Source organism: Bos javanicus, chromosome 10, assembly GCF_032452875.1.
Source record: "Bos javanicus breed banteng chromosome 10, ARS-OSU_banteng_1.0, whole genome shotgun sequence".
Classification (NCBI taxonomy): Eukaryota; Metazoa; Chordata; class Mammalia; order Artiodactyla; family Bovidae; genus Bos; species Bos javanicus.
Window position 1 is genome coordinate 15469411 of NC_083877.1, and position 21704 is coordinate 15491114.

Genomic DNA, 21704 nt, shown 5'->3' on the forward strand with positions numbered 1-21704 from the left:
GTGAATACCATGAGAGAAAGGAGAAAGCACTTCAAAAACCAAGAGCCCAGACTTCCCTGGTGGCACAGTGGATGGGAATCCACCTGCCAACGCAGGAGACATGGGTTCAATCCCTGATCTGGGAAGATCCCACATGCCATGGAACAGCTGGGCCCATGAATCACAACTGTTGAGCCTGTGCTTTAGAGCCTGGGAGCTGCAATGTCTGAGCCCCTAGAGCCCGTGCTGCACAAGTGTAGCCACCACAGTGAGAAGCCCACGCACAACTAGAGCATGGCCCCATACTCGCCACAACTAGAGAAAAGCCCGCGCAGCAGTGAAGACCCAGTGCAACCAAAAGTAAAATACATAAGTAAGTAAATTCTTTTAAAAAACCGAGAAGGACAGTGGGAGGGCCCCCTGCCAGACGCATCCCCGACGGCCATGTTTTGTCACCCGCAGCCGTTCTGTTGAAAGGGAAAGACAGGGTGCTGCGGTTGCTCATTACCCCTCTGGGCACTGTGCCAGATGTTTTACATACATAGCCTCATTTTCATCTCCACCCTCCTTCCTCATGGTTTCTGTAGTAATGACAGCATTCAGTGGAATAAAGAAAATGGGGGGTGGGGATGGTAGGGGAAACTTCCTTGCAAGCTTCAACAGTGTTGCTGGATGGGAAGGTGCTGTGTGGGTGGTTGGGTAGCAACCAGCAGTATGAGTCTGATGAGTGCTTTTTTTCCCCCAGTGTCGTCATTATTACCCCTGAGTTGTGCAACTTTTCCTGCAAGTGCACAAGAGGCAGAGGTAGCAGCCCATCCCAAGAAACTCTGCTGAGAGAGGAGAGAAAACCTGGAAAGGGAATGGAGGGGCTGTGGTTTCCTTCACCCTCTGGCAGAGATGGGTCTGCCGGGCATGGATGAGGCTTCTTCATAATCTCTAGGTTCTTGGTCGTGGGGGCAGAGCATCTGAAACGTGGAGACCTCATGGAGGCAGGTCACAGGCAATGACCAAATACTGAGACATCTGCTACCCTCGCCCTTTCTGCTACATCTCTATCAGTTGGGATGCTTTTGACTGTAAGTAACAAAAGCAGCCAATCGAGAATGACTCAAGCTCTAGACATATTCACAGTTTATTGAACAAGAGGCCTGGAGAGAGGTGGTCTAGGGTTGGTTTTGTGGTTCAGCAGTAGTCATGTATGGATGTGAGAGTTGGACTGTGAAGAAAGCTGAGCGCTGAAGAATTGATGCTTTTGAACTGTGATGTTGGAGAAGACTCTTGAGAGTCCCTTGGACTGCAAGGAGATCCAACCAGTCCATTCTAAAGGAGGTCAGCCCTGGGTGTTCTTTGGAAGGAGTGATGCTAAAGCTGAAACTCCAGTACTTTGGCCACCTCATGTGAAGAGTTGACTCATTGGAAAAGACTCTGATGCTGGGAGGGATTGGGGGCAAGAGGAGAAGGGGACGACAGAGGATGAGATGGCTGAATGGCATCACCGACTCGATGGACGTGAGTTTGAGTGAACTCTGGGAGTTGGTGATGGACAGGGAGGCCTGGTGTGCTGCAGTTCATGGGGTTGCAAAGAGTCGGACATGACTGAGTGACTGAACTGAACTGAGTGTCATTAAGTGAAGAAGGAAATGAGAACCCGCTCCAGTATTCTTGCCTGGAGAATTCCATGGACAAAGGAGCCTGGCAGGCTGTAGTCCCTGGGGTCACAAAGAGCTGGACACAACTGAGTGACTATCACTCACTTACTCAGTGTCATTAAGAACCCAGCTTTTTTCTATCCTTCTTTTCTGCATCTTTATCATGTTAGCTTTTGATCAGGGGCTCATCACCTCATGGACCCACGAAGGCTGCCACAGCTCCAGGCATTACGTTCCCAAATGCTAACAAAGCCTGGAAGCACTATATCAGCCAGTTTGGTAAGAAAGAGCCTTTTATGTCTCTCATTTGATTAATGAGTTAAAAAAAAAAACCTTTCCCAAGAGTCCCCTACTGAACTGGGTGATAGGGTATCACACTTAGGTATAGCCTAAGTGTGGGGGATGCTAGAACAGTGAGTATCCCTCCTGTAGTGAAGTGGGTGGAAAGGGATGGGGATGGCTGGCATGTAGCCAGTCTGGAGCATCTGCCACAACACCCTTTTCCAGGCACTTGTCCCAGTGCTCTCAGGGAATACCCAGATGGCAGAGTCATGGAACAGTTCTAAAGTTATGCTTGACTCCCTCCCTCCAACCCCGAAAATCCAGTCACTTACCCAACAATTGGCTATTGACTCTATATAGGTGCAGGATACTCTGAGGGAGACCAAGAGGATGGAAGCAGCCCAGAGAGGTAGGCATTCTTTTCCTCCAGTTTTACAGATGAGAATGCAAATTCCGAAAAGCTAAGGAACTTGTCCAAAGTATGGTGCATATCTAGTAAGTGGTGGTGATTGTTGTTAAGTTGTTGAGTCATGCCCAACTCTCTGTAACCGCATGGACTGCAGCACACCAGGCTTCTCTGTCCTTCACTGTCTCCCGGAGTTTGCTAAAAAATTCATGTCCAATGAGTCAGTGATGTTATCTAACCATCTCAGCCTCTGCCACCCCCTTCTCCTCTTGCCCTCAATCTTTCCCAGCATCAGGGTCTTTTCCAACAAGTCAGCTCTTTGCATCAGGTAGCCAAAGTTTTGGAGGTTCAGCCTAAGCATTAGTGCTTCCAGTGAATATTCAGGACTGATTGCCTTTAGGATTGACTGATTTGATCTCCTTGCTGTCCAAGGGACTCTCAACAGTCTTCACCAGCACCACGGTTCTAAAGCATCAGTTCTTTGGTGGTTACCCTTCTTTGTGGTCCAACTCTTTGATCCATACATGACTACTGGAAAAACAATAGCTTTGACTATACAGGCCTTTGTCGGCAAAGTGATGTCTCTTCTTTTTAATACGCTGTCTAGGTTTGTCAGAGCTTTTCTTCCAAGGATCAAGCATCTCTTAATTTCATGGCTGCAGTCACTGTCCGTAGTGATTTTGGAGCCCAAGAAAATAAAGTCTGTCACTGTTTCCACTTTTTCCCTGTCTATTTGCCATGAAGTGATGGGACTGGCGTGATCTTAGCCTTTTGAATGCTGAGTTTTAAGCCAGCTTTTTCACTCTCCTTTTTCACCTTCATCAAGAGGCTCTTTAGTTCCTCTTCACTTTCTGCCGTTAGAGTGGTATCATCTGCATATCTGAGATTGCTGATATTTCTCCTGGCAATCTTGATTCCAACTTGTGACTCATCCAGCCTGGCATTCTGCATGGCGTATTCTGCATATAAGTTAAATAAGCAGGATGATAATATACAGCCTTGATGTACTCCTTTCCCAATTTGTGCAAGATGTACAAGCTGGATTTAGAAAAGGCAGAAGAACCAGAGATCAAATTGCCAGTATCCACTGGATCATAGAAAAAGCAAGGGAATTAAAAAATATATATATATATATATCCATCTACTTCTGCTTCATTGACTATCCTAAAGCCTTTGACTGTGGGTCACAGCAAACTGTGGAAAATTCTTAAAAAGATGGTAATACCAGACCACCTTACCTGTCTCCTGAGAAACCTATATGCAGGACAAGAAATCAACAGTTAGTACCGGGCATGGAACAACCAACTGGTTCCAAATTGGGAAAAGAGGATGTCAAGTCTGGGTATTGTCACCATGCTTATTTAAGTAAGTGGTGGTACTTGGATTTAAATACAGGTCTGTCTGATTTTAGAGGCCTGCTCTTTCCAACCTGCAAAGCTGGCATGTGGGCCCAGCTTACAGCCTTCTTGCATCTTCTTTTTACATGTAAAGAGAACATTTCAGACCATGAAGTGTACACTGAGTGCCCCCTGGGACCTGCAGCCAGGAAATACTGCACGTGCGCAGGAAGGGCGAGTTCCCAGGGACAGTGTGGTCAGAGACCCGCTGGAGCCAATTCATTGGCCTCTGTGTGTGTGTGTGTGTTTTATTTTTAAATTTAATTATATATTTAATTGGAGTATAATTACTTTACAATATTGTGATGGTTTCTGCCATACATCAACATGAATCAGCCATATCACTAACCTATTGACACCAGCAACCACAGCAGAGAAAGTCCTGACACGCCTGTTCAAGGAGAGTCCCTTCTCTTGAGCTGCCAGGGACGAGACACTTCCACTTGCCAGTGTAGACACTTGTCAGTGTAGACTGGGGGCTGGAGTGGCTGAGGGCAGCTGCCCAAAAAAGGCCAGACATTGTCCCTCTGCATTGCTTGAGTGGGGTCTCTGTTGGTAGAAAGATTCTCTCTGTGACCGTTACTAATGGAAGACAAGAGAGTGGCCAGCAGGCTGACTCCCCAGATCCCAGAGCAGCCACAAGACCAGGCATCAGAATCTTGGGACAATGTTTCAGAGCTACACGTACACGGGATCCCCCTGGTTGTCTTGTCTACTCAAGCCTGGCCTCCGTGGTGGTGATGGGATCTCTCTCACTCCACCTCCTGCTTCTGCGTCCACTTCTTCATTGTGAAGGGACTCTCAGGCACCCCTGCCCCCCCATGCATAACTCCAGGGGACACCATTCATGTGGTGCACAGAATATATATTCTGTTTCGAATTCTTTTCCATTATATGTTATTACAAGATATTGAATATAGTTTCCTGTGCTATACAGTTGCTGCTGCTAAGTCGCTTCAGTCGTGTCCGACTCTGTACGACCCCCTAGACGGCAGCCCACCAGGCTCCCCCGTCCCTAGGATTCTCCAGGCAAGAACACTGGAGTGGGTTGCCATTTCCTTCTCCAGTGAATGAAAGTGAAAAGTGAAAAGTGAAAGTGAAGTCGCTCAGTCGTGTCCGACTCCTATCGACCCCATGGACTGCAGCCTACCAGGCTCCTCCGTCCATGGAATTTTCCAGGCAAGAGTACTGGAGTGGGTTGCCATTGCCTTCTCCGCTGTGCTATGCAGTAGGTCCTTGTTTATTTTGTGTATAATAGAGTGTAAGGAGATACAGATTCTTTATTTTCTCTAAGGCGGATCTGATCTCATTCAGGAGCCCCACCTTGAAGGGTCACAGTGATGAAATACGTGGAGCTCCGTGCAGTAGAGCCAGTCTGATTCAGTAATTTAGACAGTCTTGTGATGTTAAGACTCGGCCTCTTTGAGCTAATTTGGCTTCTGCTTGAGTGACTCCCAAGAGTCGTTGTTCAGAGCTCCTCCTCTTCCGACTCTTTTGTAGGATGGCACCTGGGGATGTAGACAGCAGGGCTTACGTGACCTGGGGTGTCAGGGGGAGGGAGACCTCTGGCCAGTCCTCAGACATGTCCTGGCTGCTGTCTGCTGAGGTGTGGCTGGTGTCCCCTTCCAGGGCATTCCTTGGGCATCTGCATTGGAGTCTGCAGTGGACAGACTCGTAGTTCATTTTCCCTTGGCCCTGAGATCAGCATCCATCCCCCCCCCCCACCCTTTGGCCCACTGTCCATCTCACCCCAGGCCTGTCTTCCTCACAGCCTCTGCTTCAGTGAGCTTGCCCCCCACCATGGCAACCTCCTGCTGGCCTGTGGCTCTTGGATCTCCCATGTCCTCCCTGTGGAGTGTGCAGGGCTGATCGGCTGGCTTCCCTCCACCACCCAAGAGCTGAAAGAGGCTCCAGAGTGCATGCCTGGCCCTCTCTGTCTGACCATTCCCCTTCGTCGTCTTCTGAGAGGCCACCTCTTATTTGGCCCAGGGCCATCCTGAGTAGTGGTCTCTCTCCTTCTAGAATACTAGTCACGAAGTTGGAGAGAAATGCCTCTGCCGTCAGCACCACTCTCAACCTACAAAACACACCCACCTCCTCACTGAAATTCAGGCCCAGAGTGTGGCAGATCAGGGCACGCATCTGAATCTGCCTGTCGTCTCTGTTTCCTTCTCACTCTGTCTTTCCTTCTGCAAGAAGTGGGCTTCCCCGCCTTCTGGTGTCTGCCCAGGACACTCTGCCGTCCAGTCATCCAGGAGACTCTCTTCATTGGCTATCAGGGAAACGGGAGTCAAGAACCACCTCTCTAGTCTGGAGCTTAAGACTATTGTGTAGCTGCAGATCCTGTAGTGGATGTTAGAAGCTGAGTTGTTCAGATTGCTGTTTGAACAATCCTAATCCTCTCTGGGTGAACGGATGCCCTGAGGAGGAAGAGAGGGAAGGTTGAGGTTAGAAAGTACTAAGGAGTAAAACACAGTGACATATTTAGAAAGAAAAAATGGTGCTCTTCACACTTCTCTCTGTCCTCCTCCCCACGCCCTTCTCTCTGTAACCAGCCACTGCCTCATGGAGCTCACATTTAAACCCGCAGGCTGTCACCGCTGAGTGTGGGTCCCTCCTACTGGGCAGAGCTCTAGAGCTGAGCTGGAGGTCCCCTGGGACCACCAGGAGCCACCTAGAAGGAGCTGTGTCCCTTGTGAGTTTGGGGAACAAGTGCTGTGCTGGGGGAACTGGCCAAAGATCCAAATGGAGCCTTCCTTCCTTGGTGGGTCCTAAATTAACTCCAGGATTCTTTTTGTAAGGCGGTTGGTGACAGGTAGAACATCATACCTAGTAAAGAATTCGCCTGCCAGTGCAGGAGACGTAAGAGACAAGGGTTCGATCCCTGGGTCAGGAAGATCCTCTGGAGGAGGAAATGGCAACCCACTGCAGTATTCTTGCCTGGAGAATCCCCATGGACAGAGGAGCCTGGCAGGCTATACAGTTCATAGAGTCACAGAGTTGGATATGACTGAAGCGACTTAGCACGCTAGCACAGAACATCATAAGACAGTCATTGGTCAGAGGGTTTTTTCAAACAAAAACCACTTTATTTTCTCAGTAATGTTAAATTCGGACTTCCCTGTTGTCTCAGCAGTAAAGAATCCACCTGCCTATGCAGGAGACTTGGGTTCTATCCCTGGGTCAGGAAGATCCTCTGGAGAAGGAAATGGCAACCCACTCCAGTGTCTTTGCCTGGAAAGGAGCTTGTCGGGATATAGTCCATGGGGTCGCAAAGAATGGGACATAACTTAGTGATTAAACAGCAGCAACAATGTGAAATTTAATCAAAAAGTTTCTGCTCTAGTCTCTGATCCTCAGTCTCTGACCCTTGAATTGTTCCCAGCATCTTAGAGGAAATAGTGACTCTTACACATACACACACGCACACACACACTCACACACGCACACGCACGCACACACACACACACACACACATCCCTTGGAGGACAGTACAGAGTCTCCTCAAGTAAGCTCTCTGCACGTGGCCTGCTGTGTGCTCACTGCCCTGTCTTATGCCCAAGATGACTGAGAGGAATGTAAAGGGTTCACCCCTTTCCTTTCTCATTTGAGGCACTGAGAGATGGGCCGGCTTCCTCTGTTCACTGACAGAGATCCTGCCCTCTGGATGCAGTTTAGATAAATGATCTCTTGGGAAGGAGAAGGCCCAGGCCACATTACATGTTCCCCCAGGGACTGTTTATCAGCCCATCTTTCTCTGCATTTCCAGGCAACAGGAAGCTATGGTCCTGGTCTATGAGGTAGACAGTCTGAGAGCCTCCTGCGTACAGGGACCAAGCAGAAGGGCTCCTCTGCAGGGCTCTGGGGAAGCCCATGGTGTTACGCCTGTGGACAGCTCCAATTGTTCCTTTCCCAAAGAGCACATTGACAGATCATTTTAGGAGGTTTTGTTGACAGGGAGCAGCATCAGCCCATGCTAGGTCTGCGCATAGACATACAAGCCCCGCAGTGCCCTGGCTTGGAGTTAGCTGGGTGATCAGATCCTGCTAGCGAAGAACCTCTGCCTGGAGGACACACCCACCAGGTGCCAGGGGATGGGCCAGGTGCTCTCAGCATGGGATCCCAACTCATCCGAGAGTCAGGACATTTCACAGGGGAGGAGCCTGGGCGGGGGGCAACTGGGCCTGGAGTCTCCTTAAAGCTCCCCCTTTAGCCCCAGCTATCAAATAACCTTTAAAAAAATGAAAGTCTCACCTAACAAGGGACCAGAGGGCCTCTAAGGAGAGGATGTGAGAAGTAGAGATTGGAAAGAGAGTGAACCAGCCGTCTTGGGTTGAATTCCACCAGTCCTTATTGAGCAGTTATCGCCTGCCTAGTGCTGTGCTGGATAATCCTGGGATGCAGAATAAAGCCCTCGAGGAATGCATGGCTCTTTGACTTGCTGTAAGTCAGGGTGACTGTCAAAGCCAGTGAGATCATCTACAACACTTCATGAAGTACAAATTGATATAATTTACATAGTCTTTACTATTTAAAAATAATAATTCACAAAGTATTCACAAAACACTTTCACACATGTTATTATTCTATTGGTGCCTCACACTGCGTTGGGAAAAAAAAGATATGAATTATGTCCATTTTACAGATGCCCAAAGGGCACAGTGCCCCTTGTACTGCAGCGCAGGGACTTAAGTAGCTTCATTATCACCAGACAACCTGTTAGAAGTGCATATTCCCAGACCCCCAGACTTCCTGAATCAGGTGAGGCCCAGTGATCTGTGTTTTAACAAGCCTGCGAGGGTGATTCTGAAGCATGCAGATTCTGCTTCAGTCCTGGGTGGGGCGTGGGATTCTGCATTTCTAACCAGCTCCCACATGATGCCAGTGCTGTTGGCCCACAGACAGTACACTACAAAAACAGGAATCACCTGGAAGCTTCATTCAAATGTAGAGTCCCTGGCCCACTCCCTGAGAGCGCGATCCTGCAGGCCTGCCGGGGGGCCCAGGAACCTGAATTTCCACAGACACCCCAGGTGACACTTTGAGGATCCATGCTCTGGAGTTCAAGCTTGCAGGCCTCCACCCCAGCCTCATTTTCAAAAGTTTTCCTCCTCCACTCCCCATCTCCATTGGCCCTGAACCACCCATCTGATCTCTTGCCAAATCATGGGTTAAGGGGTGCGAGTGGGAGGCTATCCCTGAGCCAGCGGGGCCCTCAGTTCCTCAAAATAGGTCAGGAGTCTGGCACAGACCAGGCGCAGCGGCTGCAAATAGAAACCATCTGTTGGGTCTGTGCTTTGAGCTCCATCACCCCCTCCCTCCCTGAGCAGAGGAATATAGAACTCAGAACCCCAGGAGAGGGTGGGTGCTTCCTTGGATGGGGCCTGCCCACCCCAGACACTCCCTCCAGGGCTGCCTGCAGGGGAGAGATGGCAGTGCCATATCCGTCCCCTTAACCGCACCCCCCACATCCATTTACCCCCCACCTTCCCACAAGTAGGCTTACAGTGTGTAGATTGGTCATCAGGTGACCTTGCTGTGTGACCTTGGACAAGTCACTTCCTCTTTCTGGGCCTCAGTCTGTGAAATGAGAAGCTAGATTTTAGTGGACCCAAGGGTCCTCTTCTGCACTGGCAGGCTGTGGTTCTATGAAAGCCTTTTTGTGTCAGGACCACATGTAAGACAAGTTGAGTTCATAGGGAGGCAGATACTTCCTTCTCCTTGCTTCCTGCCCAGGTTGGATCTTACAAGTTGGAATCAGCCTGCAGATCCCCATAAGGAGATAGTCAAGTTTTGGGATCTGGGGGCTTTTAGAGGCTTTAAGGGGAAGAGACAGGGTCACTCTTCCTTCTTCCTGTCCTCTTGTTTCTGTACTCATTCACATAGTTAGTAAACATTCATCAGTACTATATTAAGCATAAAGGTAAGCCCAGCAAAGAGGACGAAGGATGAGACACAGTTGCTGCTCTCAGTAACATCCAGCGTGGTTGGGGAGCAAACACGTAAAGTAAGAGACCAGACCAGTGACAGATTTTATTTTCTTGGGCTCCAAAATTATTATGGACAGTGACTGCAGCCGTGAAATTAAAAGATGCTTGCCCCTTGGAAGAAAAGCTCTGACAAACCTAGACAGTGTATTAAAAAGCAGAGACATCACTTTGCCGACAAAGGCCTATATAGTCAAAGCTATTGTTTTTCCAGCAGTCATGTCACTACTGAGAAGTAGTCAAGAAAGTCACTCAAGAAGGCTGACCACCAAAGAACTGATGCTTTAGAACTGTGGTGCTGGTGAAGACTTGAGAGTCCCGTGGACAGCAAGGAGATCAAACCGGTCAATCCTAAAGGAAATCAATCCTGAATATTCATTGGGAGGATTGATGCTGAAGCTGAAGCTCCAATACTTGGGCCACCTGATGTGAACAGCTGACTCATTGGAAAAGATCCTGATGCTGGGAAGGATTGAGGGCAAGAGGAGAATCGAGTGACAGAGGGTGAGATGGTTGGATGGCATCACCGACTCAATGGACATGAGTTTGAGTAAGCTCTGGGAAGTAGTGGAGGACAGGGAAGCGTGGTGTGCTGTAGTCCATGGGGTTGCAGAGAGTCAGACACGACTTAGGGACTGAACAACGAACAACAAGAGACCCGTGTGTCAGGTCTGAGTTCAGATCTCAGTTCCTCCACTTAAGTGACCTTGGACAAACTTAGTTGTATCTGTAAATAGAGATAATAATTGTATCTATACCTTGGGGTTATTATAAGGATTATGGGATGTAATGATTGTAAAATGTTTGGGTCACAGTCCACCCTTAATAAACGTAAGCTATTGTTATTAGTCTGATGAGCTAGAAAAAGGGGAGCCCAGGACAGAATCTGGGGACTTCAGAATCTGGCAACTTCCCAGCTCAGGAGTCATCTCAGGGGAGATGGGAAGCTCTCCTGAAGAGCTTGGCGCAGAGGAGACTGGCAGCCTTCTGTTCACGTGTCCACCAGTCCTGCTCAGCAGATCAGGAAAGGCTGCTGGGATTCGGGGCAGAAGTCTGCTCCCAGAATAGACTCCATATCTGGCTGGACTTGTGTTGGGTGATGGGCAGAGTGCAGCATCCGTGGATGTTTGATCTGAATCTTCCATCTGTAGTCTGTGGAGAAGGCGCCATCCCAACCGAGTTCATTCCCGCTTGACTCTGATCTGCTCCCTGATGGTGTGAGGCAGGCAGGGTGGAGCATGACAGGGGAGGAAGCCTCTTTTCATGGTTGAGAAGATTGAGGGGTTTGCCCAAGAGGCTCTGAGAGTTGGCCTGGAACCTAAGAATTCCGAATTTGCTAGGGATGGAGAGAAAGTCAGTGCGGTGGCTCCAGATCCTGGCCTTCTGTGGTCCCTGTGCCCCCCAGCCGGAACTCCCTGGTGTGGAGGTTCTGTTGGAGTCTCTTCTTCTAGGATGTGACTTTTGTGAGCTAATTGATATTCTCCTAGCGCCGTGCAATGGAACTGTTTGCAGTGATGGGAATGATCTGTAATCTGTGCTGTTCCGTATGGCAGTGGGTCAGCCTTCGCTGTCCTGCACCCCTGCTGAGATTGCCTGTGCTGTGGGGTGCAGAGAATCCAGAAGCAGACCCTTGAGGGACTCCTGGATCCCTGGAGGCTCATACTGAGCAGATTCAGAAAGAAAGCATTTAAGCGAGAACACTTGTGTTCCAGCTTCTTCATGCTAGAAATTTCTTGAGTGGTTTCAAGATCTTTTCAGAAGACCTGGAAGCCAGCGAGAACCCAGTAAGACTATTAAATGCCAGAGCTGGGAGGGGGGCCATCTCCTGTAGAGGAAGAAGCAGGGATCTACTAGAGGGTCCCTAGTAGGTTAGTGGCCAAGCCAGCTGAAATGCGGGTTTCTGGCCGCTTCCCTCACACCAGAGGTTCTCAAATTGGGTTCCACGGTGCAGTCCCAGGACCATTGCTGGAAGGTGCTCCCAGTTTCCTGATAGATTTGGATGCAAACAGTTCCAGCTTTGCCCATTTTAAATTTTGGAGTTCTGAGTCATATTTTATTTAGAGAAAGTGTTCTTCTGCTTAAAAAAGATCCTAGCTTTTCATTTCACAGAGGAGAAAACGGAAGAGAAGAGTCCACCAGTAATTCCTACCTGACCTGACAAGCTTCTCAAGGCCTGGGCTGATCCACTTCTGCTCCCTCCAGTCTGAGAACATGGGCTGTGTTCCTCCCATGTGTCCAGTCCTGGGCTCTGGAAAGCAAAGCTGGCTCAGAGATGGAGGAGGACCAGCTGACCAGCGATGGCTTGTGAACCCAGAATGTTGTGGGAGAATTCAGCAGAGATATTGATGATCATGTCTGTCGTTGATTAGAGTGGCGCACCTTCTGCAAAGCCTCTGTCCCTGGTGTTCCATCCTGATAGGGATTTCAAGATGTAGGTGTGGCTGATATCCACATTTCATTGAAACGGACAGCGAGCCTGGAGAAGGAAGGTGCCTTACTCCGGGTCACATGGGTGATGACCCAGAGAAGACTGAAAATATCATCCTTTCTCTGATGGCACAGGGATAGGGAGTGGCTCTCCCACAGGTCCTGATGGGCTGCCCCATGGGAACAAGTATCCAGTGGCCACCAGGGCAGATCCTGAGGCCTCCTGTGCTCCCTGGCTGACAACTCTCCCTGAGGATGTAGCCGTGAGCTCCCCACCCCACCCTAGTTAGAGATGAGAACAAAAACTACCCCCATGTATTTTTTTGTGTGTTCCAGTTAAAGGACTGATTTTTAGCCATCGTCATCTAGAAAGTGCACCCACTGGCCAAAATGCATCATTTTGGGGATTGGAGGACAGGATACAGTTTGTCTCCATGTGGAGTGTTCATAACAATTATCTCAGAGGAGAAAAAAGCCTGCCTCTATTTCTTAAGAGGCTATAAGAACCGTTCAGCTGCAAAACGAATACTTCCTCCTTCCGGGCCCTCCCCTCTCAGAGGGAGACCAGGATGGCCCTGGGCCCAGGGAGAGGCCACCAGGGAGCAGGCCCGGCAACCATGCACATCTGGAGGCCAGAGCTTTTCCCTCCCTCCTCCTGACCCTGGGCCCAGCCCAGCCCCCTCCTTCTCCTGCCAGAGCCTGGCCTCCCCAAGTGAACACTTAATTAAGGTCAGAGTCTCTCCCTTACAGGAGAAGGGAGAGGGTAGAACTAGCGTGTGATAAGCGTCACCCCACTCCATGCCAGACACCTTGCCAGGCACTTAGCATTTGGTCACATCATTGCATTCAGTGATTTGGATGATATTATTTGCACTTTGCAGATAAAGAAACTGATGCTCAGAGAGGTTGAGTAACTAGTCTGAAGTCACACAGCTAACAAATAACAGCCAAGATAGAAACCTTTGGGGCATTGCCCCAAACTCTGCCCCCTACAGTTTCTTTACATTTTTATATAATGCCCTGCATTGTATGAAAAATGCAGGGAGGAGTAATTAATAGCTTGGGTGGAGAGGCCAAAAAAGGAGAAGGTGGGTATTACCTCGGAAAGAACAGTAAACTGTCGGAAGTTCCTTTTTTACCTCAAGCACTCTATCCAATTATCTCATTTAATTCTTATTATAACTTACTGGGCAAATAACAGAGCTGTTTCTGTCTTACGGCTACAGAAGCAGAGGTTTAGGTCAGTTTAGAAACTTGACCAGAAGGATTTTGCCGTTAAGTGATGGAACCAGGACCTGAGGTCACGCATGTCTTTTTAAGAGTCAGAAGTTCTTGAGAGAGGGCCCGGCTCTGTGGCTCTCACAGCTTATGACTTTGGGACAGCCTCTTAACCTCCCTGAGCTTTGAATTAGTCACATATGCACCAGATACTTTCAATGGGATTGTAGTACCCGTCCAGCTCTGCCCCCTGGACAGCTGTACCTGGGGGCAAATGAGGAGATGTGGAGGTGGTGTCCGGGGAGGGTCATGGAACTGGTCGCCTTGCTGATACTGTGCTGTCCATGGCAAGAGACTCGTTAAGCCCCGTCTTGAGCGCTGTACTGAGTTCAAGAGACCTTGCATCCTGGTGACAAGAAGCCCAGAGGAGACAGGGCTGTGTGACCAAAAGGACAGACACCACAAAGAAGGGCTTGGGCCCAGAGCCCTCACGGGCTGAGCATAAGGACCAGGCCCCTCATCCTGTGGCCAGGAGTAAGGGTATGAGCTGAAAATTCAAAATCTCAATAAACTGAAGTCACAGCCCTGGAGTGAGGTTCATCCCATTGCATCCAAGGAACCGGGCAAGTGTGCCTGCACTTGGCCCTTGCCCTCCCACCGAACCAAGAGATCATTCAACAGGGTGACCAGAAGACTCCTGCTAAGCAGGAGTCCAGGGCCAGGCCTGGGGGGGAGGGACTCTGCAGGGCCCAGAAGGACTAGGATGATCACATAACCTGCAGTCTAGTACTGGGAGAGAGAAAATATTCATACCTTAACATAAGTGACTCTGCACTAATCAGCAATGTGAGGAGGCCTGGGGGAGATGCCAAATGCCACGAAAACCGTTGTCATTCTGTGTCACAGCAACCCAGCTGGGAGACATTGGAATCCCTGTGTTACAGAGAAGGAATGTCACTGGCCAGGGTGGCCTCTGACCTGGGACTCTCTGACCCAGCCCTCCTCTCTGGTGCAACACAAGGTCTATTTGGGGGTGCTGGAAGGCCATCTAGTCCCATCTCCCTTCCACGTTGCCCTTAACCAGAGGTCATCTACCTGAACCTTGAATCCTCCCAGAGATGGGAGGCTCATTACCTGTCATGATACCTTCTTTTTCCATTTTAGGCAGCTCTCACCATTAAGAAAATCCTTCCTCTTAGGGAGCTCCAGTGTATCTCAGTCTTGTGCTAATTGCTCCTGGAAGATTCAGAGAGAGTGTGTGTGCCCTGCCCTCACTGGAACTAGCTTTGGGGAATCCACCAGGATCTGGGCTGAGCTTCAGGGCTAGGGGCAAAGGGCAAAGGGCTAGATTTTCAGGGGACCTCTTAGCTGCCACACTGATTTCCCTTTGAGGTCTGGGTGTCTCCTTCAGTGCCAGCCTCAGCATGGCCTCCTCTCTCTGCAGCAGCGGGAGGAGGCTTTGCTGTTGCCTGCCTGCACACCCCTGCATCTGACCTCAGAATGAAGTCAGCCCCTTGGTGAGCGCGGGTGGAGCGGTCAGACCTCTGGGGCCTCCAGATGCTCCGCTTTGGCCCGCAGTGTCTGCCAGTGCCTGATCCGGCCTCCCAGGTCCTCCAGCTGTCTGTTCACTACCCTCCAGAACAGCTTGGCACTAGCCAGCCGCCCTCACTGCCACCAGCTCAGCCAGGTGCGTGCCCTCAAGTTCCCTCTGTCCCTTCCTCTATATGCTCACCCTCACCCAAGCCAGAGATTAATAACAGGGGCATCTTTAATGTGAATTGTATCAAAGCTTTATGTTTGACTCCTCAGCTTTATAGGGAATCCAAGAATGGCTTTGAAGAGACCACAAAGCAACATGAGACAAATCACTAGGACATTTTCTTCTTCTTCTGTGTTTTAAAGTCTTTGTTGAATTTGTTGCAACATTGCTTCTGTTTTATGGTTTGGTTTTTTAGCCCCAAGGCATCTGGGATCTTCTTGCCCAGAGATGAAACCCTCATTCCTGTGCTAGAAGGTGAAGTCCAAACCACTGGACCACCGGGGACGTCCCTCACGAGGACGTTTTCTGAGACAACTGACTTGGTGTGTTTAAAAAGTCAGTGTCACTTTAAATTAAAAAAAAAAAAAAAAAGTAATGGGAGTGTTCTAGATTTAAAGGAGGCAAAAGAGAGATCACAACCAAATGAAATACATAGGAACAACACAGTTCCCAATCCTGGTTCAAAATATGGAATAGCTGTAAAAGGAATTTCTTTGGTTTTTTAGGCCATACAGCATGGCATGTGGGATCTTAGTTTCCTGACCAGGGGTCAAACTCTTGCCTCCTGCAGTGCGAGCATGGACTCTTAACCACTGGACTACTGGGGAAGTCCCTGTAAAAGGTATTTTGAAGAATTTTGAATATTGGCTGGGTGTTAGATGGTATTGAGGAATTGTTAATTTTCTTAGATATGGTAATGATGATATGCTCATGTAGGAAACTGTCCTCCTTTGTAGGAAATGCAGGCTGATGTAATAAGGGGACAGGAGTCATGATGCTGGCAGCTTCGTTTCAACTAATTCCACAAAACTGGAAAAAAAAAAAGGAAGGAAGAAAGACAGGCACACAGAGAGAAAGGGATTGTGACAAAATGCTAATGTGTATGAACCTAGGTGGTGGGTGATTCCTGGACCATGCTTTCAACTATTTTTGTTTTCTGAAGTATTTTATGATAAGAAGTTGGAAAAAGCATAATCAGGTCTGCAGAGTCAGAACAGGTCCCAGTGGATCCTGTGCGTGATTACTGGCCGACCTGGGCTGGGTCTGTTTCCCATTCCATACCACAAGGACGTCGTAACTCCCACCTCCCGAGGGACTGTGGACAGTGCCTTGGGCTCTCTCAGTGTCCCACGCTGGCAGATGCCCCCATGTCCAGGAAGCCGACCCCAGTGCCCTCTGCTTCCCTGGCCTCTCACTACTTTTCAAGCGTTGGTTTCATCTCCTCCAAAGGCTCCTAAGATATTTGAACTCAGGGTTTGTGTCTGATGCTTTCCAGACTCCTCTCAGTCGACTGGGCCCACAGGAGCGGTGGTGCGATCTTATCTTGGATGGGATCTTGTATCTACATATCTCATTTTGAGTCTTAAAGTAACCACATAAAGTCAGAAACTATGGCTCTTGTTTTAGAACATCTCAAGGAGGCAAATTGTTTTTCCGAGGCTAGTAGGAGTTAGAATGGGGAGTGAAAATCCAGAAATGCAGACTCCCAGTCCAGCACTCGGTCAGGCATGCTCACTGTGGCTTCATGCGGGGTGAAGGTCCAGGTCCAGTGATAAGGGCCCCCTGGCCTCCTTCCCCTAATCCTTCCGAAGGTCCTGCGGAGAGATCAGCCGCAGTCTACCAACTGATGGGGGAGAAGCAGTGCCAGGCTTGCTGCAAGATGCTCTCTGCTTTTCCCTGGATGCAGGCTGGGGCTGATCCCAACAGAGGTTCTCTCTGCTGGACTTTTGAAAGTGAGATTCAAGTCAGGCCTTGAAGGTTGGACAGGGCAGAGAAAAGGGCGAAGGCCTTCCAGACCAGATCTGTGCCTACAAGGAACAGGAGATTGGAATGAGCAGGCTCCTTTCTCTTTGGGAGGACTATGGAATCTAGAATGTTCTACCTGAAAGAGACAGAGTGATTGCCAGTACTCAATATCAGACAAAATTTCTGCCAGGGCCATGTACCACCCATACTATATTTTTCATACTGTATTTTTCTTTGAATTAATTCATTATTTTTAAACTTAGCTTTCTTAGCACTAATATCTGTGAAATCACGGATTTGGCATATAAGTTACATGTTTTTTCTAATACAAATTAAAATAAACACATGATGGACTTCCCCAGCAGTCCAGTGGTTAAGCCTTTGCCTTCCAATGCAGAGGGTACGGGTTCGATCCCAGGTTGGGGAGCTAAGATGCCTCGAAGCCAAAAAAAACAAAACATAAAACAAAAGCAATATTATAACAAATTCAATTAAAAAAAAAAACTTTTTAAAAAAAGTGGCCCACATTAAAAACATCTGTAAAAAATAAATAAATAAAAATAAACACCTGGCTAGTAAAATTAAAAACTTCATCTCATGTAAAGGAACATGAGTGACCACCTGGGACTGCAATCAGGGCATCACTGATGTAATCCTGTTGAGGATCAGGTCAGAAGGGGCTTGCCTAAGATCACATAGCCAGAAAGTGTGCTTGGCTCTCAGCAGGACTTTGTCATGAACAGTCGTGGGCAGAACTCAGCAGAGAGAAGAGAAGGCAGGTGGGAAGGGGTACAGTGTAGGCAGAGGCTGGGAGGTGGGGAGGAGAGGAGAGGAGGGCAGTGGCCTGAGGGAGTAGAGGACTGAGAGCTGGCAGGAAGAGGCTTTGCCTGAAGAATCCCTGGGATTCTCCTCATTGGATCTGAACTTCTTCCTTCAATAAAGAGGCCTTTGTGTCTGAGCTCCTGGCTTTATTTAAATCCAATGCAAAGTTCTGTTTTCAGGCAAATTCCCAGGGTTGGTTTCCTGATTCTGTGGTGGTTCTTTCCTTTTGCCTTCCATCCCCTTGGGAATTTCATCTGAAGAAATTTCTGTCCTGAGATGGGTTGGGAGACTCAAGGCATATCGGGAGACTGGACAGGAAGAGAAGGGGGTGGATGATGGCAGATAATGGCAGAGCCAGTTCAGAAACATGTTCACTTTTTTTTTTTTTTTTTACAATTTTAAACATTTATTTTTGGCTGTGCTGGGTCTTTGTTGCTGTGCAGGCTTTTCTCCAGTTGTGGCGAGTAGGGCCTACTCTTCATTGTGGCGTACGGGCTTCTCACTGCAGTGGCGTCTCCTGTTGCTGGGCACGGGCTCTAGAGTGTGCAGACTTCAGTAATTGCGGCTCCCTGGGTTAGTTGCTCTGCAGTATGTGGGATCTTCCCGGACTAGGGATTGAACCCATGTCTCCTGCATTGGCAGGCGGATTCTTTACCACTGAGCCACCAGAGAAGCCCGCATGTTCACATTTATAAAACACTTATTGAGCTCCTACTGAATGCCAGACCCCAGCTGGGTACTTTGAGCTTGGATGCCTCTCTGCCAGGAGAGCACCCACTTGGGCTCCACCTGCCATGGCGCCCATTTGTAGGGTTTCCGATAGGAGGCGCCATCCTACAGCAAAGCTGAACTCTGCGGTCAGGCTGCCCATCCTGTCCTTCACCTGCACATCCGTCCGTGTGCATCTGTGTTCTCTGCAGTGCCTAGCACGGGACATGCATGCAGTAGGGGCCAGCTGGTTGGTCAGTCGGGCTCTGTCTCGTGGATGGTGGACAGGAAGGGTGAGGAGGGGTGCCATTCCATTCTCTAGAACAAGGGCTCTCAAACTTCAGTGCACTTCTGTCTCACTGGGGCAGGAAAGCTGGATCAAAATACCTGTGTCTGGGCCCCATTCCCAATATATTGGATTCAGTAGGTCTGGATTGGGACCCAGGAATCAGCATTTCTAACAAATGATATGGGAGGCTTAGAAACCTCCCCCATCCCGGAAAATTTTTAATACAAGTGACCTGTGGGTCACACATAGAGAAACCTTGCTCCAAAGAGTAATCTGGCATAGCAGAGTCTCAGATTTCTAGTCAGGAGACTTGTGTCCATGGCCCTCTACTCATTAGCTCTGTGGCTTTGGACAAGTCACTTAACCTCTCTGGGCCTGATGATGATGTATAGGACTGAGATTTCTGGGGTGTACTTGTGGGTTAGGAGCCCTAGAGACAATCAAGGGGGGTTATTTGCCTTGTGGCACATAGTGGGGCCATCTTCCTCCCCCACCCTTCATCATCAGAAGTGTTCTGTGTCTCTGCGAACACCCAGCCTCCTCTGTCTGCACGTCCCGTACTAAATTAAGCACAATTTCTGACACGCGAGAGGCAGCCCAGACATGTTTTGGATGGATGGTCGGCTCTATCACATGGCACATCCCTTGGAAGTGAAAGGCTCCCCCATCCTTTCTGAAAGGTGGTGTGGGCGGGTATACTGAACGAAGAAATGGGTGAGTGCCCTCGTGCCAGTCTTTGCTCTTGCGGGAATTTATTGAAAGAGTAAGTCCTCCTGCACAGGGCCAGGTGTCTGGTTCTTGGAGGTTCCTTCCCTTTGCCTCCCGAGGGCAGGCACCGGGCTTTCCTCACCTCCTAAATTCTCGAGAGCCGCTTCCCTCCCGCCCGTGCCCAGCTCAGCTCCTCAGGGACAGTCTGGCCTGACCCGTGTCTCTCTTGGCCTCTTACAGATGTCCTGGCGTCCGCAGTACCGCAGCTCCAAGTTCCGGAACGTCTATGGGAAGGTGGCCAACCGGGAGCACTGCTTTGACGGCATCCCCATCACCAAGAATGTGCATGATAACCATTTCTGTGCCGTCAACGCCCGCTTCCTGGCCATCGTCACCGAGAGCGCAGGGGGTGGCTCCTTCCTCGTCATTCCCCTGGAACAGGTAGGCTCCCCCACACCTCCTTAGGCCTGGCTGCTGCCCCAGGACAGAGAGAAACCCTGCTTGGTCATTCTTGGGCCTGTTGCCCTATATCTCCCTGCCCCCCACCTTTTACTTTTTCATCATGTGTCCAGTGGCTGCACATTCCCCAAAGTTATCCCCAAGAATCACCAGAACAGGTGCAGCTGGGGGACCTGAGGAACATCCAGGAAAGGACACGTTTCTCTAGGCGGACTGAGATCTGTTCCCAGAACCCCCAACTTGGACAAGTCACTTGCTTTGAGGTTCCTGGGCTTTCCACTGACCCTGAGAGACTGGATCATCTGATCTCCAGGCTAGATCTGGCTCTACGATTGTCTTTCCTGAGTGTCCTTTAGTTCTGGAGCTGGAGAGGCTAAAGATCCAGCATAGCCACATCGGGCAGGGATCTGCAAAAATGACACACCCATTAAAAATAACATTTCAAGCTCTTCACTGAGGGACTAGGAATAATTTACCTTCTCTCTCATCCCCCACCTCCGCTCTACAAGCTTCTTCTCTTCTGTGGCCGCCTTCATGAATCTAGCAGATTCAATCTGCACAGCCTAAATCATGAAATTTTGAAGCTCTGCCATTCAGGCGAAGTCCCCGGAGGCCCGTGGAAGGTCACGTGCCTCATGCCTCGGGGAAAGCGCTTGCTGTCAGTCCCGCTTGTTTATGGCTGAGCTCTCCCTCCCCGGCCTGACTCATCTCCTCTCCCAACCTCCGCCAAACGCTTGGGGAGAGAAGGAGGTACCGTGCCCAAGGAATCCTTGGGACCATAAAGCCTCTGTCAGCTGGTGGTGGAGGATGGGTTTTTCCAGTCTCACCTGCCCACAGTGGTGGGGGCTCAGATTTGGGAATGCCTTAGGCCAGACCCTCCCTTCCATGGAAGAGGGAAGCCACAGTGACAGTGACACGGAGCCTGGCTCACGGAGCTGGCTGAGGAGCTGTGGGCTTGGGGGCAGGACATCTAGGTGCTGGTTGGTCTCTGTCGCTCACCAGGAGTGTGACCTTGGGCGTGTCACTTAACCTCTCTGCACCTTATTTTCCTGTAATGGTAAATTGGACCCCTTAAATCCCCTTCCACTTCCATAGTGATGTTGGCATTGAGAGGGTGATGGGCAGAAAGCTCTTTGAGAACCAAACAACCAGATAAAGATGTTCTGGTACTTTCTTGGAAGTGTTATCACTCTCCCTGTCGACTTTGCAGATGCTCACAGCAGCTCTATCCCATTAGGAAGGATTCTGAAATGTAGCTTGTCTCCCCTCCTGAGCCAGATGGGCTCAGATATTTGTCCACACAGGGACCAGCTCACCTCCAGCTGCAGTAGGCAGGCTTGCAGGTCGCTAGAAACACATGGGCTGGTTCTTACTGGGGCTCAAGTCCATTGCTGACACCCTGCCATACTCCACTACATGGTTTGCAAAGGTCAACAGTCAATGCCTCACACCATAACAAAACAAAAATTAATTCCAGATGGATTGAAAATCTAAACATTGAAAAAGAAAGAGAAAAGCTGCAAGGGTATTAGAGGGAAATGGAGAGTATTTTTAAAATCATAAGACAGGGAAAGGCTTCCTAAGCTAGTTAAGAATCCATAAAACCATAAAGGAAATGATTAGTAGATTAGAATAAATTTATAATAATATTTTAAAGGTAATTTTTGTACTCTAGTGAGACATGTAAGCAAAATTAAAAGGCAGGCAACATAATTGAGTACAATATTTGCAATATATAACAGACAAAAGTTGCATGTCCAGGAGATATATATATATATATATATACACACACACATATATATAAAGAGTTAAGAAAAATCAATAAGAGGACCCAATAGAAAATGGGCAAAGGCTATGAATAAGCAATT

General features: G+C 49.1%; 1 protein-coding gene across 6 annotated transcripts in view; it reads left to right on the top strand.

Moving 5' to 3' along the window:
* The window catches only part of CORO2B (coronin 2B), a 149211-nt gene that overhangs the window by 58201 nt on the left and 69306 nt on the right, over positions 1–21704 (top strand). For 4 of the 6 annotated variants that reach the window (XM_061430188.1, XM_061430186.1, XM_061430189.1 and 1 more), the window contains one exon: positions 19618–19818. In XM_061430188.1, the coding sequence (XP_061286172.1) occupies positions 19618–19818 (201 nt within the window). Of the gene's footprint in view, positions 1–14930; positions 15033–15557; positions 15727–19617; positions 19819–21704 lie in introns of those variants that run through there. The other 2 variants (XM_061430190.1, XM_061430191.1) reach the window with 2 other exon arrangements.